At 40.8% G+C, this 17,989-nt stretch overlaps 2 protein-coding genes across 3 annotated transcripts; one reads left to right on the forward strand and one right to left on the reverse strand.

Annotated features, from left to right (window-relative positions):
* The first annotated feature begins 3,568 nt into the window (after positions 1–3,568).
* Positions 3,569–4,893, forward strand: LOC116612534. The gene has a single exon (XM_032373314.2). The coding sequence runs from the start codon at positions 3,671–3,673 to the stop codon at positions 4,256–4,258; it is 588 nt and encodes a 195-aa protein (XP_032229205.1). The 5' UTR covers positions 3,569–3,670; the 3' UTR covers positions 4,259–4,893.
* A 3,304-nt stretch (positions 4,894–8,197) lies between these two features.
* LOC5510463 (chymotrypsinogen B) lies at positions 8,198–11,748 on the reverse strand. 2 transcript variants are annotated; one of them, XM_048731807.1, is made up of 7 exons: positions 11,525–11,748; positions 11,035–11,232; positions 10,247–10,450; positions 9,386–9,706; positions 8,877–8,915; positions 8,467–8,568; positions 8,198–8,307 (listed from the first exon to the last, which is right to left on the reverse strand). In XM_048731807.1, the coding sequence occupies exons 1-6, from the start codon at positions 11,577–11,579 to the stop codon at positions 8,468–8,470; spliced, it is 918 nt and encodes a 305-aa protein (XP_048587764.1). In that variant the 5' UTR covers positions 11,580–11,748; the 3' UTR covers positions 8,198–8,307; position 8,467. The 2 variants fall into 2 exon arrangements, with proteins under 2 accessions (XP_048587764.1, XP_048587763.1); XM_048731806.1 differs by having other exon boundaries at positions 8,877–8,927; positions 11,525–11,732.
* Between the last annotated feature and the right edge of the window lie 6,241 nt (positions 11,749–17,989).

Below are 17,989 nucleotides of genomic sequence, written 5' to 3' on the forward strand. Positions count from 1 at the left end.
CGCAGAAAGAGCACTTATTTTATCATCAACCTCGCACATTCGGATGGCCTTTTCGGGGTTACCCTCTCACCCGTACTCTGCCATGTCCTGCTAAGCTCTAACACCAGCCAGATGTCAATCACAGAAGACAGCTACAGCATGTTCGATGATTCATCTTCTCATCCCTTGAAGCACTTGATAAGGCATTTCGCCTTCCTGACCTCCGTCCATTTAATGACACTCACCTTCATTGCACTAGAACGCGCATGCGCCACTTTCTGGCCAACGGAACCCGGATGTATTTGATATGCTGCATAATCACGTGGTGTGAGAGTGTGTGGCATTAGCATCGATAGCACCAATTGTCAACACATTGGCTTCTGTATTTGTTTTAATATGGCTTTTAAGCATCGTGGCCTCATATCTTGCAATATTTATCAAAGTGAAGAAAACGTTTAGGCAACACCAGATGCCGACACTACACAGGTCTATCCAAAAAGAACGCCGATTTGCTATGACGTTGCTACTGGTTACAATGACGTCAGTTGTGTCTTGGGCAGCCAACATCGTCTTCGTCTTACTCGTTATAACTGTTCCAAGAGAATGGGACCTCTTCGAGCACATTTGGGTTTTCGTGTCTTGTGGAGTCAAGCCATTACTGGACCCACTGATCTACATTTAGAAAGGGACAGATGGTGTGCAAGTGCTCACGGGATAGGCCCGTCTATATACAGCCAACATAGTTCCCACTAGTTGCTCAAGGGATAGGCCTGTCTATATAAAGCCAACATAGTTCCCACTGGGACACCAATCGCGAAAGTGCTCACGGGATAGGCCTGTCTATATACAGCCAACATATTTCCCACTAGGACACCAATCGCGCAAGTGCTCAAGAGATAGAACTGTCTATATATAGCCAACATAGTTCCCAATGGGACACCAATCGCGCAATGGCTCAAGGGATAGGCCTGTCTATATATAGCCAACATAATCCCAACTAGGTGCTCAAGGGATAGGCCTGTCTATATATAGACAACATAGTTCCCAATAGGAACCCAATCGCGCAAAAGCTCAAGGCATAGGCCTGTCTATATATAGCAAACATAGTTCCCACTAGGACACCAATCGCGCAAGTGCTCACGGGATAGGCCTGTCTATATACAACCAACATAGTTCCCACTAGGAACCCAATCGCGCAAAAGCTCAAGGCATAGGCCTGTCTATACATAGGCAACATAGTCCCCACTGGGACGCCAATCGCGCAAGTGCTCAAGGGATAGAACTGTCTATATATAGCCAACATAGTTCCCACTAGGAACCCAATCGCGCAAGTGCTCACGGGATAGGCCATTATATATATATAGCCAACATAGTTCCTACTGGGACACCAATCGCGCAAGTGCTCAAGGGATAGGCCTGTCTATATACAGCCAACATAGTTCCCACTAGGAACCCAATCGCGCAAGTGCTCACGGGATAGGCCTGTCTATATACAGCCAACATAGTTCCCACTAGGACACCAATCGCGCAAGTGCTCAAGAGATAGAACTGTCTATATATAGCCAACATAGTTCCCAATGGGACACCAATCGCGCAATGGCTCAAGGGATAGGCCTGTCTATATATAGCCAACATAATCCCCACTAGGTGCTCAAGGGATAGGCCTGTCTATATATAGCCAACATAGTTCCCACTAGGACACCAATCGCGCAAGTGCTCAAGAGATAGAACTGTCTATATATAGCCAACATAGTTCCCAATGGGACACCAATCGTGCAATGGCTCAAGGGATAGGCCTGTCTATATATAGCCAACATAATCCCCACTAGGTGCTCAAGGGATAGGCCTGTCTATATATAGCCAACATAGTTCCCACTAGGACACCAATCGCGCAAGTGCTCAAGGGATAGGTCTGTCTATATATAGCCAAAATAGTTCCCACTAGGACACCAATCGCGCAAGTGCTCAAGGGATAGAGCTATCTATATACAGCCAACATAGTTCCCACTGGGACACCAATCGCGTAAGTGCTCAAGGGCTAGGCCTGTCTATATATGGCCAACATAGTTCCCACTGGGACACCAATTGCACAAGTGCTCAAGGGATAAGCCTGTGTATATATAGCCAACATAGTTCCCACTAGGAACCCAATCGCGCAAGTGCTCACGGGATAGGCCTGTCTATGTACAGCCAACATAGTTCCCACTGGGACACCAATCGCGCAAGTGCTCACGGGATAGGCCTGTCTATATATAGCCAACATAGTTCCCACAGGGACACCAATCGCGCAAGTGCTCAAGGGATAGACCTGTCTATATACAGCCAACATAGTTCCCACTAGGACACCAATCGCGCAAGTGCTCAAGGGATAGGCCCGTCTATTTACAGCCAACATGTTCCCACTGGGACACCAATCGCGCAAGTGCTCACGGGATAGACCTGTCTATATACAGCCTACCAGGCTCCATTAGCAAAGCGCCCAACTGCTTGCGGCATAGGGGTGTCTTATTACAGCCTGGAGCCTAGTCCCCACTCGGGCCCCAAGCGCGAAAGTTCTACACGACCAAGAGAACATAAGATAGGGATAGAACTGAATCTCCGTAATATCGGCGCGTTATGTCGATTCCCATCCTGGCTAATTTCGGTAACCGCCCCACCACTGTGCGTGAGCATTTTGACTCAGCCTACCCCAGCGCTTATTTGCATTTGCATCTTGTTGTTTTACGCTGTTTCAACAGACATGAAAGCGAGAAGAAAATTACCTCATTTGCGCCAATACCATTAAACATATCCCTCTGGCAACAAGGACACAGGTAGTAAGTAGCTGTTAACTTTGGGAATACAATACTTTGAGAGGTGCAATATTTAAAAAAAATGTGAAAAATATGCGAACAAAAAGAGACTTCATTAACAAAAACATCGTTCTTCAAACACAGCTTCCGCTTCACTTAATGCTGCTTTTTCGTAGTTTCTCAACATTCATTATCTTTCTAGGGTCAAACAAAATCTGTAACTGAGATATAAAAAAACTGCTGGCTAGAAAAAGCCGTACACTTCATAACATACCCTAGCTTCTAGCTAGGGAATGCTTTTGTGATGAGATATTATTGTACTTATTTGGCATTGTTCTGGATATTTCTATAAATATTGATATTACTATAATTATTTCTATTACTTATACTGGCTGGAGACGGGGAGTTGAAACGCGGTATCACGGACATGGATTTTATCGCTCGTCGTTACCTTTCTGTCTTCTTGCAAAAAAGTCAAACTATTTAGGGATTTAGCTTTCTTTGAGTATATTTGCAAATTTTGCTTACTAAGTTTAGACTTCTTTACTTCTTTTGCGATAATTTTTCAGGCTTTTTCTTTTTCATTTCTATCGAGTTTGCAAAACAACAACGCGCGACCCGCGGGGGAGTAGGACAAAATTAAAGGAAGCAAATCCTCGCGCGCAGTGGTGTGGTGGTGGTCACTAAGAATAGCCAAGATGGGAATAGATATGGGGAGCGGATACTAAAGAATCCCTCTCTTATCTTATGCTCTCTTAACACTACAATATTTTGGGCTTCCTGTGCTAAAGGTCAACAGCTTGAGTTTCCGCTCTATAATTATTTTATTTCCATCGATCACGAGACATCGCAAGCGGTACGATTTTCATACCTTAAACTCCACTATCGTAAAGGTAGTTATGAAGGTAATAGGCGCAGGACTACCCAAGACCGGCACCAAATCTCTCGCAGCCGCGCTGAGGCATCTTGGCTGCACTGTACACGATGTGGAAGAACACTGGCGATTCTACTGTGATGAGTACAATGCTGCTTTTGAAGGCAATATTCCAGACTTCAAGAAGATGTACAAAGATGTTGATGCTACAACAGATTCCCCTGCGTGTTACTTCTACAAAGAGATCTTCAATGCCTTCCCTGACTCCAAGGTGATATTGTCTGTCCGAGAGAATGAAGAAACTTGGAAAAAAAGCTTGATTAAGACTGATGAAATAATGTGGTCTGTTCTGGAAAGTCCAGTGGTTAAATTAGGTCAACACGTGACCCCAACTGGGAGAAAATGCATTCGCCTCGTGCAACGAGTTGGAATTCACCTTCAAAATGAAGTAGATTACCGAAAGCACAATGATGACGTCATCGCTTCTATACCAGCCAATCAGCTGCTTGTGTTTAATCCTAATACGCATGAGGAAGGAATTAATGCTGGTGATGTCTCTTTTCGTTCTACTGACTGCCTGTGTAGGTGCAGTATTTTTTTCTTCGTGAAATAGAGCCAAGAACGGAAAGATCATCATTCACGCTCTCAGTCGGTTGTGTTTGAACTTTTCCTTTTTAAAATACCACTTTTTTTCGATTAGACCAAGGGAGCTTGGGATACTTTGTCAGAAAATCCAAATCAAATTGTGAAAAGTTTCCTAGCTCCCGTTATTTCATGCTACGGTGTTTTTTTTTTTTTTTTTTCATTATTATTATTTTTTTTAACTGCGGCGATCCTTTCGAAAGAACGAACTTTACGAACTTTAAAGACTGGTAGTTTTCTATTTTCTTCTGGAAAGCAGAAAGCAGGGCGTGCGGCTAGATGCGTCTTCTTTTGCAGGCTACTACTGAAGTTATTCAATCCGCTAGCGTGGGCTTCCTGTGTCAGGCTGGAAGTTATGAATATCATTTGATAATTTGGTGCCCACAAGTCTGCACCCGCGAGTGTCACTCCCAAGATTGTTCTTTTGTGTGTGTGGTTGTGTATATTAAATCCTATACGAAATTAATGTTTTTCTTTTTGAAAATGTATCAAAAAGAGAGATAATAACATCATTTTTTTAATCAAAAATGTTAATAGATAGGAGGCGTTTATTAGAGCGGGGCGTTCTTTACAAACTATATCAATATATCAACACCACAAACCCAAGTGCAGTGGGGTTCTAGTCTTAGTCAGGATCACGTTAAATTATAGCCTGCGTGGCAACATCGTTAGAACTATATGAGGGAGGTTAGAGGGGCGTTTATTAGAGAGGGGCGTTCATTAGATAGGAGGCGTTCTTCAGATAAGGGGCGTTTATACTAGATCATTTACGGTAAGCACCTCCTTTAAAAACGACTCCCAACGCACATGCCACCAACAACTACCACGCAAATGTAATGATGAGCGAAGGGAAATATTTAATCTGCACCATAAATTTATCTTTTTTATCATCTAACATAGAAGGTTGCTTCTGCGAATTTTTTCCGAATTTCTATCAGAAGCTTATGAAAAAAAAAATAGCGGGAAATCTGGGGGGAAAAATCAAAATATACAAAATTCAAATATCGTGATTTAAGATCAAATTTGAACTACTGTATTTTACTTTTGCCGGCCAGCTTGGATTCTATTGTTATTCATGAGCGCACTGGCATTGAGCATGTTATTAAGGACATGCTACTCTGTCATTTGTGTTGCAATTACTTTTAGGTTAAACATTAGATTGACTGGACTATCAAGGCAATGCGCGTTAACGCGGAGGAATGTTGATTGCCAAATAGAAATGAGCCGTGTGGTTACGGTTATCGCATCCTCGTTCCCAGGGTCTTCTGGGTAATTTTCAATATGAAAATTACCCAGAAGACCCTGGGAACGAGGTTGCGGCTATCGATTATTTCAGATGTGATACTTATGCGGCACCTTATGCGGCACCATTTTCGCAATTGCTCAAGTCCCTCCGCAAGTCCTTCCGCAAGCGTTGTCCCAGGCGTCCTTTACGGGTTTCCTGTGGTTGAATTTCCTGTGGATGATAAGAGTTTGTGACGTCTCCTCTCGGGCACAGTCTCGTACTCAGGAAATATCTTGCAAGTTTTTCAAATATCTTGCAAGCAGCGTTTTTATGACCGTTTTTTCACTTTTTTGTGCAAAAGTCCAAGGGCCTACGTACACGTACTCGTTGTAAATCATTTAGTTTTCTTCTCGGTCGTTCCCTGTTCAATAAGAGGACATTTTTCGCTTCGTAAATTCCAAGACGGCGGATGACACTGATAAGCTCGATAGATCATTTCATTAAATGAATTTGGATGGTCTGAATGTTCTGGCACTTATTTGAAGTCATACTGCTTTCGTTGGATTGTATTAATCACAAATATCTACTTTCAGAGGTATGATTCGTGCACAAATTGTCTTTATGTCCCCTAGAAGAAGCTCTAGAGCGAGGAAGTTACTATTCGCACATGATCGTACGCCGAATTCCAAACTCCAGGAGAGTATATAGGCTATTTCTACAGTTATCATGTGCACATGGGATTTTAAAAGCAAGAAAAGCAGTATGGATAGGTCTTTCTTCGTCTGTGAAAATTCGTAACATTTGCTCGCCGATTTCGTCCGCCATCTTGGATCTGTAATCTGCCAGTCGCTATTTTTTTTTCTGTCTTCGCTTCAGAATTCCTGTGGATGCCCCCGCAACAGCAAATAACGACTGGGTACGAGTCTGACTCGGGCACATAGCGCGCAAGTTGTACACGACAATATTTTGGGCTTCCTGTGCTAAAGGTCAACAGCTTGAGTTATCGCTCTATAAGTATTTTATTTCCATCGATTACGAGACATCGCAAGCGGTACGATTTTCATACCTTAAACTCCACTAACTATCGTAAAGGTAGTTATGAAGGTAATAGGCGCAGGACTACCCAAGACCGGCACCAAATCTCTCGCAGCCGCGCTGAGGCATCTTGGCTGTACTGTACACGATGTGGAAGAACACTGGCGATACTACTGTGATAAATACAATGCTGCTTTTGAAGGCAATATTCCAGACTTCAAGAAGATGTACAAAGATGTTGATGCTACAACAGATTCCCCTGCGTGTTTCTTCTACAAAGAGATTTTCGAAGCCTTCCCTGACTCGAAGGTGATATTGTCTGTCCGAGAGAATGAAGAAACTTGGCAAAAAAGCTTGCTAAAGACCAAGAAAATAATTCGGTCTGTTCTCGAAAGTCCAGTGATTAAATTATGTCAACACGTGACCCCAACTGGGAGAGAATGGAGTCGCCTCGTGCAACGAGTTGGAATTCACCTTCAAAATGAAGTAGATTACCGAAAGCACAATGATGACGTCATCGCTTCTATACCAACCAATCAGCTACTTGTGTTTAATCCCAGGGAGGGGTGGGTGCCGCTTTGTGCTTTTCTGGAAGTTGAAGTCCCTGATACTCCATTTCCGCAAATAAACGTGAGTTCTAAAGATGTATCAACTATCCTTCTGAACTCCTGGACCGTGCGACGTATGAGGAAGGAATTAGTGCTGGTAATGTCTCTACTCGTTTTACTGATTGCCTGCGCATGTGCAGTATTTTTTTCTTCGTGAAATAGAGCCAAGAACGGAAAGATCATCATTCACGCTCTCAGTCGGTTGTGTTTTAACTTTTCCTTTTTAAAATACCATTTTTTTTTTCGATTAGACCAAGGGAGCTTGGGATACTTTGTCAGAAAATCCAAATCAAATTGTGAAAAGTTTCCTCGCTCTCGTTATTTAATGCTACGGTGTTTTTTTTTTCATTATTATTATTTTTTTTTTTTAACTGCGGCGATCGTTTCGAAAGAATGTTTACGCTTAATTCAGCCAGATTTCGAAATAGCAACGTTTTGCCATTAATATTGCAAAGGTTAAATATTGGTGGTTTTCCATATCAAACATATTCCCCATTGATAGTGTCCTTCGTTTGTATTACCTTATATGGGCATTGGTGCCCATATTTAGAAGAGCTAAAGTTTTCCCACTTGCAGATCTCCAGAAAACATGGAGAAAAGCTGATTCCTGTCAATTTGAGACTCGCGGCACAAATTTGACAAGAAAAACTTGATCGCTTGGTCAAATCTTTATCTCACTAATCTTGAAAAGCCCCTAGACCCAGGCCTTCAAGAGATTGACCGAGCGGGTTTTTTAAAAACCTTAAAAGGTCACGAAAAATTTGATAAGTTGTCTTTTGGAAAGCAGACGTTTTTTTAATGTATCAAACAGAGAGAATAACATTATTTTTTGAAGTGATGTTTTAAAAATAAGTGATCCATTTGATATATAAGGGTCGATAAGATGTTAATCAGAAGTTTGTAATTATAATTAGTATATTCTAGAAATGTGCTAAAAAAGTATTTTAAATGCCCATCTTGACGTACTTTCTTCTTCTGTGGCTCAAAATATTATACAAGCACCCCCTTTAAAAATGCCTCCTTCCATCAACAAATACCAAACTACTCCGAAGTATTTTATTTGCACCACAAATTTCTTTTTTCTATCATCGAAGAAGAGAGTTATTTCTGCACATCCTCCCGAATTTTTTGTGACAGAACGATCTTGAGTATCTAGAGAGAAAAAAACAGATAATAAAATCAAATATCAAATAAAATTATACGTAGGCTGGTCTACGCGTCTACGCCGAGCTGCTGTGCACGAAAACAAGTTCTGAGCGCACACTTTTTAAGCCTCGTCGAAGGTTTTAGTTTAAAGCTAGAAACACTCACTTCAGCACTTATTGCACGTCTTCTTGCAACTTTTTCTGATGCTCGCAGTCGTTCCACAGTATTTCGCGTACCGAACACACCAGCTATGGGTGTCTCTGCAGTCTGCAAAACAAAAAAGACAAAACAGATGTAGGAACAGCAGTTGTACCATATGTTACCAAATGCCTAATTCGAGAATATGTAGCGCGTAGGTAAAATCTTGAGAGAGTTAGGGAACAATACTCCGTGTCAGGATAGCTTGTCGGTGTTCCTTAGTAATCAACACTTTTGTTGTTTTCACTCTATGTTGGCATGACAAACCAAGAGACGAAATAACAGTCCTACATACCGACACGGACTGCATGCCAGACGGACAAGGGTCAGGTGCTGTTTTCTAAGTACGACTTACTGCGTGCACGTGCACTACCTACCAGCATTGCCGCCTGAGGAACCGGAATCTGTCCCGCCATCTGTCCCGCCATCTACAAGATACGAAAAAGCTAAACTGGACTTGTGATCTGATTTGTGATGCTTTATTGACTGAAGCCACACATTGAATTTGCCCTTTTCTATTTATTTTTAATCGTCCGACGTTTGCGCGAAAAATCCCCTTACACCAGAGTCTAACAAATAAGGTCATTACTCTTCATCTGCCATAGAGATCATTTGAAAATAGTTCATATTTTGTACTTCGGTGATAATAATCGCTTTTTGGACTTTGAGGCGTGCGTCCTTTTAACAAGCTTGCGAAACTTGACTTCGGGGAATACCCACAAAGTGTTGGGTGTGGTTAGGGGGGGGGGGGGGTGCCGTATCATATGGAAAAAGGATTGTACCTGATGCTTCTCCGATATAAAATAATAATTTCTTGGCGACCTGGGGGGAGGGGGGGGGGCAACCTGCTCTAGGTACCGCCCATTAGCATAACCCGATAACCTACCTCCGATCTCGCTCTTGATCCAACCCACGTGTGAACTAACGCGCGCATAGACAGAGTAGGAGTGGCCTGGGCACGAGCGATCAGTCACCCACGAGGAGGAACCACGCAACACCCAGTGCCCAGACTCCTCGCAGACAAGCGGTCCACCGCTGTCCCCATTGCAGGCGCTGCTTCCGCGGCCACCAATGCAAATCATCGTTGATTGGTCGACTTTTCCGCCATTTTTTGAGCGGCATTCCTTATGGTCAATCACAGGGACACGAGACTGCTGAAGTTTGCCCGCCATTTTCTTGAAGTCGTTGGGTAGTATTCTGCCCCAACCTTTATTTAAAAAAAAAATGTCTATTATCATTTGTGAATCAATCAAATTTCGAAAAAAAAAGACACTTCTAGGCTGGAATAAATGTTTTAAAAAACAGGCAGCACCACGCTATCACTTGTTAGCAAGAAAATCAACCACTTTTACAAAACATGGTTAAAAGCTGTGGACTATTAGTTGAAGCATATAATTTAGTGAACCGTCGAAGCTTTAAATTAATGCTTCAACAATTTTTTTTATCTAATGTTTCTAAGTTTTCAGCCTTTTTCCAATGAATTTGTTTTGGTTTTGGCTGAGTTTATATATATATATATATATATATTTGGGAGATCTCCACTGAGCAATGTCTTAACTGAGAAACTTCAAAAAAACTTGCAAAGAGTCTTTAGACCATTCAGACGAATGGCAACATCTGTTAGATATGCTCACGTAAATATTGACAACTTTTGCGAGAAAAATTGAAGAATATTTTAAAAGGATCATAGACACAAACCCACCAAATCAAGGAACAATCATGATTCAAGTACAAATTACCCATTTACCTGTTATATAGCAGTTACCGCCCGGTTTAGCAAGACTGCCCTGTTTGGGTAAGCACACTGTATTCACGGTCGGGCTCAGCTTCGCCGGACTAGCCAGTTTGATGAGGGCGATGTCGTGCCGCAGATGACTTCGACTGTAGCCTTTATGTGGGATAATCTTAGCGATCTTCAACTGAACCCCATCGTCTTGACGCAAATGAGAACCTAATGGGAAAAGTGTGCTGGTTGAAGGAAAAAGGTTTTCTTGAAGCATAGACAGTCAAGCACAATCAATCATTTGTTTTGCGATTAATCAAGATGAAACGTACAATTAGGTGGAAAGACTTCGTAAGAGAAATGGAGACGGATGCAGACTGGCAGGCCACCCCTCTGGTAACCGTGTAAACAGAGACAGAAGGGCGGGGGGGGGGGGGGGGGGTCAATAAAGCTTCGCTGGTATCGAAATGAAAGGCTTGGTTATTCTCTAGCCAAAAAAGCTGATCACTTTTAGCCGGGAATGCAAGATTTAACTGTAATTGCTCTTGGAAGATAACCAAGCCACAGTTTGAAAGCGAGGCTGTTTGGGAAAACTATTTTTCGATTGAATTTGGCAAATAATATGACGTTATTTTCAGGTGGATCTTTTGAGATTTTTTTAAATAATTTGCCTTTAAATATTGTTTGGAAACAATAACAAAGACGTGGTTGACAGGCTATCTTTGTGCCGTCTCCCTGCGCTCCTAAACAAAAGCTTGGATCCTTTTTCAAATAAAACATAAGCTTGTTGTTGAGAAATATCCTCTTCATACCTGCTTGCAGACTGTAGTACCAGTAGTTGTTCTGCACACAGTGAGCAGCGGTAACCGCCCATTGTGGAGTTATCAAGGACGCTCCACAATTATGCATCCCGAACATCTGGAGTGACAGTTGCCATGGCCACGAGTGAGGGACTGCTTCTTCTCCCCCGACAATGCGTGTTCCCGAGACAGGCCGCTGACCACATGTTGCTGATAGTGAAAAAAAAATGCTTTTTTCCTTCATGCAAAGCAAATGGTTTTGTGTACATTTTGGCTGTCTTATTCCTGATGTATGCTTAATGAGGCGCAAAGAAACAGGCACTTCCCCCCCCCCCCCCCCGCCATCTCATTTTTTTGGAATAGGAAAATATGAAGCTCACATGATGTAAAAAAAAACGGTCAGGATAACGATAGGCAACCTACATATATCTTAGACAGCCCCTTTTTGAAATTAAAAAAAAAAATATCTTCAAAAAGCTTATAAACATGATGATTAACTTACCCATACATAACGCCGGGCCAAAAGTAAAGACGAAAAGTAAAAACAAAGACGCCATAATTCTTAGTTGAAAGCAGGACACTTTCGCTTTAGTTGGAAGCCGAGGAGCACGTCTGCATAAATAATAAACAAATGCTGAAGGGACTGAGCAAATACAACTGGGCTTGTGGCCCTATCTTGAGAGTGCACCCGACCGGCTGCCTTGCATACATTGCGTATCTAGTTTGGCCATGATCCGTAGGGTGGTGTTAAGCGTTGGAGCTATTTCAATTTATATCCCAGTGACGAATTTTCACGCGCGCTCATTGGTCAATACGGGTCACGTGCACATTTTCACAAGACAAATATCAGTCGATAAAACGTCCAGCCAAAGTGATATCTGCCCTGTGGACATTTTAGTGCAGTCAAAACTCACTTTTTGTCTGCTCAATAACTCCCAAAGCAAACTCCTCGCTATTAAGGCACAGAAAGAATGTTTGATTTCTTTTATAGAATTATCATCAATATATTTTTGCAGAATTTCTCCTGAAACGCGAAAGAAAAAGCAATGACAAAAAACTTCACATCAGCGCGCGCTCGTGGCGTCATTCCCGTGCAGAAGACATTTCAAAATTGAAAACTTTTGCTTTACACGAAAGCGCGGTATGAAAGGGACTTGGTAGGCAAGCTGTCATTCGTCATTAGAGACTTCACTGAGTGCAGCACCCCGTAGAGAAAAGCCAGAAAGCTAGATTAGAGTTCAAAATTAGCCGAAAACACACCATTGAAGTAACCACAGTCTATTTATTAGCCTTTTCTTAAAACAAAACGAAAAATAACGGAGAATAAGATAGGTTTTGAAAGGTTTTGAAGCGATGAATAATTTTGCAAATTTGTTGTTTGTCCGCGCGCGCACCTGAATGACGCCATTTCGAATAAGCGCTGTATTTTTTTTAATTCAAACGAGCACGCGCTGTTTGATTTCTCAATGACAATATTTGCTCTTGCGTTTGTAGAGAATTGACTCCAAATACTTTCCCGAATATGCTTGATAGTTCTTTAACATTCTTTTGTATACTTTAAAGTTGTCGTAGCTTGCCGTACGGCTGTATTTTTTTGCTATATTTTCTTCTGGCAGTTACGGATGTCCGAAAAAGTCCGCACTTAACGAAGTCTAAAGGCCCTGTCACACGTAGACTTTTCGGCTGCAACTTGTCTCGCAAAAAAAATTGTTGCAGGTCGCACGCGCCCTGTCACACGTGAAGTTTTTCCTGCGACTTGAAACAATTTGTTGCAGAAAGTAGAAGAGCGTTCTACTTTTCGTGCGAGAAATGCAAAACAAGTTGAGAAGGGGGTGTCACACGCAAAAATTGCGCGTGCGACCTGCAACATTTTTTTTGCGAGACAGGTCGCAAGAGAAAAAACGTACGTGTGACAGGGCCTTAAGCTGTGATGCCTAGTGCACACTAGCAGCATAACAACATAACGACATGGGCGCGCGCACTATGTTTAGCCCGACATAACGAGATGGACATAATGACATAAAAGAAAAACACATGTTTTTTTCTCTTATGTCATCATGTCCATGTCGTTATGTCGAAGATAAGAGTGCGCGCGCCCATGTCGTTATGTCGCTAGTGTGCACTAGGCATAAGAAGACTGACTGATGACTTGCGCAAGGTCCTTTTATAGCGCCAGGCCCTTTTATAGCGCGCGTTCGTGTTCAATCTCTCACCTCCAATTTCTATACCGACAACAAAGCTCATTTCAGATTCGCTTGCCCTTCCTCAACAAATATAGAATACTTTGAACTCACTAGGAAGACAATTTACTGGGTTATTTGAATAAATTGAAAACTCGGGCATTTAGTCCAAGACCTGTCCCGACTGTAGGGCATATAGCCACTGCGATAAATAAACCCCTCCTTTGGCTCAGTGATATCAGCGGATAATGTCTGCGGGTGTGAAATGCCCCTGTGAAATAGACTGGGAGTATCCAGGATATCCTAGGAGTTCCTAGGAAATCCTAGGAAAATCCGGTCAGGAGCTCCTAGATTCTCCTAGGAACTCTAAGGAATCTGGGAAGTATTTTTGGAACGGCTCCTAGGAATTCATAGGAACTACCAGATTTGGAATATCCAGGATCCTAGGAAATCCTGGGAATTAACTAAATTCTTCTTAAATTCCTCCAAGATTCTCCCATTTCCTCCCAAATATCTCCCAGATTTTCCAAATTCCTCTCAAAGCTCTCTCAGATTCTCCCAATTCCTCCAAAAGCTCTCACAGATTCTCCCAAAGTTCTCCCAGTCTACCAATTCCTCCCAGATTCTCTCAATTCCTCCCAAAGCTCTCCCAAATCCTCCCAAAGTTCTCCCAGATTCTCCCAATTCCTTCCAAAGTTCTCCCAGATTTTCCCAATTCCTCCAAAAGTTCTCCCAGATTCTCTCAATCCCTCCCAAAGTTGTCCTACATTCTCCAGCATATTATTAGTATACAAACTAACATTTTTAATTGGTTGAATATTTTGTTAATACTACAACATAAATATTGTATAAGTATACTAAATTTTTGAGCTGTAAGTTTCTTAACACCCTGGCAATAAAATCAAGATATCAAAATATTACTTGCCTAACAAATTATACCTCTTGGGAGGCAATTGCAAGCGCTCCGGCTTTTACAACATCAGTATTAAAACAAAGAGGAACTAATTCTGCACTTATATAAATCAGCCAGAAAGTATATTTGTTTAATCTTTTTGTCCCTCTATGTTGTAATAGCCACAAAATGCTTCATGCTCTTTAAGAGCAAGTCATCTATAATTTTCTCCTGTTATTCCCACAAAAGCCAATAGTTTTGTGTTTTTACTGTCTTGTTTTGTTTCTGCTTGATCAGTGCGAATGAGGCGATCATTGGAAAAATGAAACTTGACTCTAAGGGATAATGATTTAGCATTTAGCGCTAAGAGATAACAAATTTGGTGTGCTTAAGCAGTCCTTCACCCTAACAAACACACTTTCAGTTTTCCTGAATATTGTTATACTATTGTTTGAGACAACAGCCATCAACACATTATTTCCTGAATAGTTAGGGAGAGCAAAATTGAACACCCTCTGATGAATATATAGTAGGGCAGTTCCATGATCATGTATGTTACATTTAAACAATAAAATCTGTATATACTTAAGTCCTTCTAAAATTACATACAGCAAAAAATAGGGATTTTGTCTTTTTATGTTATTCATTGACATAGTCGAAAACTTCTTGTGATTTTTTTCTAGGTTAACAAAATTAATAGCATAATATCATAAGTCAGCAGACGTTCGTTACATGAAAATAAAGCAGTTTTTATACCCAATTTTTTTATTGCAGTTTTTGCCAAAATTGATTTGAAATTCCTGTGATTTGTATAAGCCAATTATCATTTTTTTCATATATTATTAAAGAAGAAGGATGAAAGTTGATAACTATACTGTCATTACTTCTGTCTCTCTGCATTTATGAACAAGCTGATCATAAAAAAACATCATGTCATAGACATTACAGTCTTCTCATGGATGTTACAGCCTATGACAATTTTCTCTTTATTAACTCTAAGACTACTTTTTCACAAAAATATAACAGAAAGAGATAAATAGGCTTTTCTATTAAGTATTTATACTTTTTTTCTTGATTAAAGAACTCCAGAAAATTTGGATTAAAAAATGGCTAATCAGTGGGCTTCCTGTGCTTTTTGTTAAATGGCCAGGCTGCTTAGCACCTGTTGCTGGATCTATGATGACTGTAAGCAGAGATGGCCAAAACTTGTGAAAAAGAGATGATGGAGCAAGTATATAGAGAAATTGAGGGCCAATACAGTCAAATATAATAATTACAAGGAAAAGGACAGGAAAAAAAAAGGGATTACAAAGAGAAATGAAGTTGTTAAGACCTGGTGTTGGAGCTGCAGCGTTAAACTGGCCGAAACGTGATAACATCTACCCAGTCCACACTTCTTGCGTCTTTTATGGCCCTGTAGAGTTGCAGGAGAATGGGCCATTGAAGATTTTACAACTAACAGTTGTAAAGAACGTTTTTAAAACAGGCTAAGTAATTTTGAACTGCCAATTTTAGAAGCAGTTAAAGCTGTAACGCCCATGACAATACTTTACATAGATTTTCTACTAAACACTAGCCAAGAATCTGTAATTTCAGAATTTATTCGTAATAGTCTTTGATAGAATGCAGTACACCAGCAAGGTTTTTTATATTTGCACAGCCTTCAACTTGAGAAAAACAATAGTGTGTATTTTTATGGACGTTATGTAACATCCATGCATCAATTATAAATTATCATAATTAATACAGTTGTGCGTCTTGTTTCAAACAACTTATATTTTTTAAGAGTATAGAGAGATGGCTTTAGAACTGTCATAGAGATATTCCTTCATTAGACTTTCAAAACCTTGTTTTTCATCATTAACAAAAAGCGTTACTAAATCAGTATATCAGTGAAGTAAATCTGTCTACCTTACTTTGGGACCCCCCTGGGTACAGACTGCATATTGCGGGTCAAATAATTTGTTTCTGCATTTTTTGTTATACCATTTCTTATTTTGGGGATTTTTTTTTCCTCATATGGAACTGCCCAGTAGTAGAATTATATACCCTGAACGTTACGACAATCACACCTCTTCCTTCTTTTAGGGAGGCCCCATCTTTCCTGGGGAGTTTTGAGTGGGATATTTTCAGTGCTAGCTGATGACTTACAGGGTGTAAAAACCCTGAACATTGTTTACCCTGGCCTAAGAAGAAGATTTACCCACTGCTGGCTGTTACTGAAAACCATATTTTAACATAAATAATCAAAACTTTCTCAATAATATTAAATTGCATACAGCTTAGATATGGGAAAACTAAATAGAAACTCTTTTCACAAAGATGGAAAAGTCCAACAAAATTACTCTCACTCCCTTCACACTGTACCACATATAAATACTGTAATATGGCTGGAATTCAATCACAAAAATCAATTAGGCTTTATTTATTGACACTGACAACTGTGACTCAGACTTTTTGCTTTTCTCTCGTTTCTGGTTTTAAGTGTGACTTTCATTCTCTAAGGAAGTTTGGACAGAAAAAAAATGTTTGGATTCGATTTTCTTTTTTTCCTAGGCACGGTGATCATATAGGGCACATAGAGCTATGAAAAGTCTCCTATAATCTCTTGAATATCTATCACAAGCAAGAAAGGCAGCAGGACAGGGAGAGTCATGCAAAGCGGTCAACAAAACAAAACAGTTTGTATTTCAGAAAAAAAGCTACAGAAAAAAAGATTTCTTCTATATTCTAAACTTTTATCGTCAATAGATAACATGAACAATTATTTGCATTGTAGAACCCCCAACATACGAGAGACAGAAATGTGTTTTTGATCGGTTGAGCTTCACTTTTCATTTGGTGAATGGGAAATACAACTCTCGCACAAGACTATCCAGGACTTAGAAACTCTCTTTCGGCGCTTTTTAGTTGTTTGTTTAACGAGAAATCCAATGCTTACCTGCCGATAGTTGTTTAAGCAGCATAAGTGCTCAAATAAGATGAAAACTGGGTGTATTTGGCGTGAAATCCTCGGCGAAACTCCTCTCATCACCAATGGTGCACTTCACAGCAGAATAAAGTAAAAGACTAGGGTATCCTAGGAGCTGTCAATTTAGTAGAGGTGTTCTCACGTCATCTCCCATTCTATAATAATAGCCATAATTCTCATGGACACTGCATTTTTAAGATAATCCTAGGCTCTATTTCTAGCAATCGCTATGCCTCATCGGCCCTAGGATTTGGCTGTTTTGAGAGGGGATGACTAAAGCGTTTTTTTGTGAAATGATGTCAATAAAATTGCCTTAAAAGTTAGAACATGACTTAATTTTATTGACAACATTTCACAAATAAACGCTTTACTCGTCCCCTCTCAGAACAGCCGAATTCCGAGCTACGAACAAGCAACCATTACCTGGGCTACCTGTGCTACTTCCCAGCGCGGTCAAGCGTAACTATTCGTCCAATGGCGTCGGTCAAGGATGCTTGTAGCTATTTTCTCGTTTTAAAATACGGCTAGCGGCCAGGGAAAATGATTTAGCTCGGATGTTTTGCCACATATCGAATGTAAGTGTACCCTGGCATAGGTCTGCGAGATAAAAATATTTAGTTTGTTGTTTTTTCCCCTCGAATTTCGACGGTTTTTGAGTGCTACCGAAAATGGCGCCTCCAACCTCCATCTTTTCTTAGTAGGGGGAGAGAAGTAATAAATTCCGTTGAGAAAACCCCTCCAAATCGCGTATTCCACGTGAATTTGACAACAACAAGGCATGTTCTAAGTTTTAAGGCAATTTTATTGACAACAGTTCTCGTCCTCGTCCCAGAACAGCCAAATTCCGAGCTACGAACAAGCAACCATTGCCTGGGCTACCTGTGTCTAAACCATCACCAACTTCAAAGAATTCAACTACTGCTG

Source organism: Nematostella vectensis, chromosome 8, assembly GCF_932526225.1.
Source record: "Nematostella vectensis chromosome 8, jaNemVect1.1, whole genome shotgun sequence".
Taxonomy (NCBI): Eukaryota; Metazoa; Cnidaria; class Anthozoa; order Actiniaria; family Edwardsiidae; genus Nematostella; species Nematostella vectensis.

Excerpts from the sequence above, each read along its gene's own strand:
- LOC116612534 (XM_032373314.2), top strand. The coding sequence starts at position 3,671 with ATGAAGGTAATAGGCGCAGGACTACCCAAGACCGGCACCAAATCTCTC.
- LOC5510463 (XM_048731806.1), bottom strand. The coding sequence starts at position 11,579 with ATGGCGTCTTTGTTTTTACTTTTCGTCTTTACTTTTGGCCCGGCGTTA. Across the intron at positions 11,233-11,524 it reads TGGCCCGGCGTTATGTATGG|CAACATGTGGTCAGCGGCCT; the intron begins GTAAGTTAATCA and ends TTTCACTATCAG. Across the intron at positions 10,451-11,034 it reads GTACTACAGTCTGCAAGCAG|GTTCTCATTTGCGTCAAGAC; the intron begins GTATGAAGAGGA and ends TTTTCCCATTAG.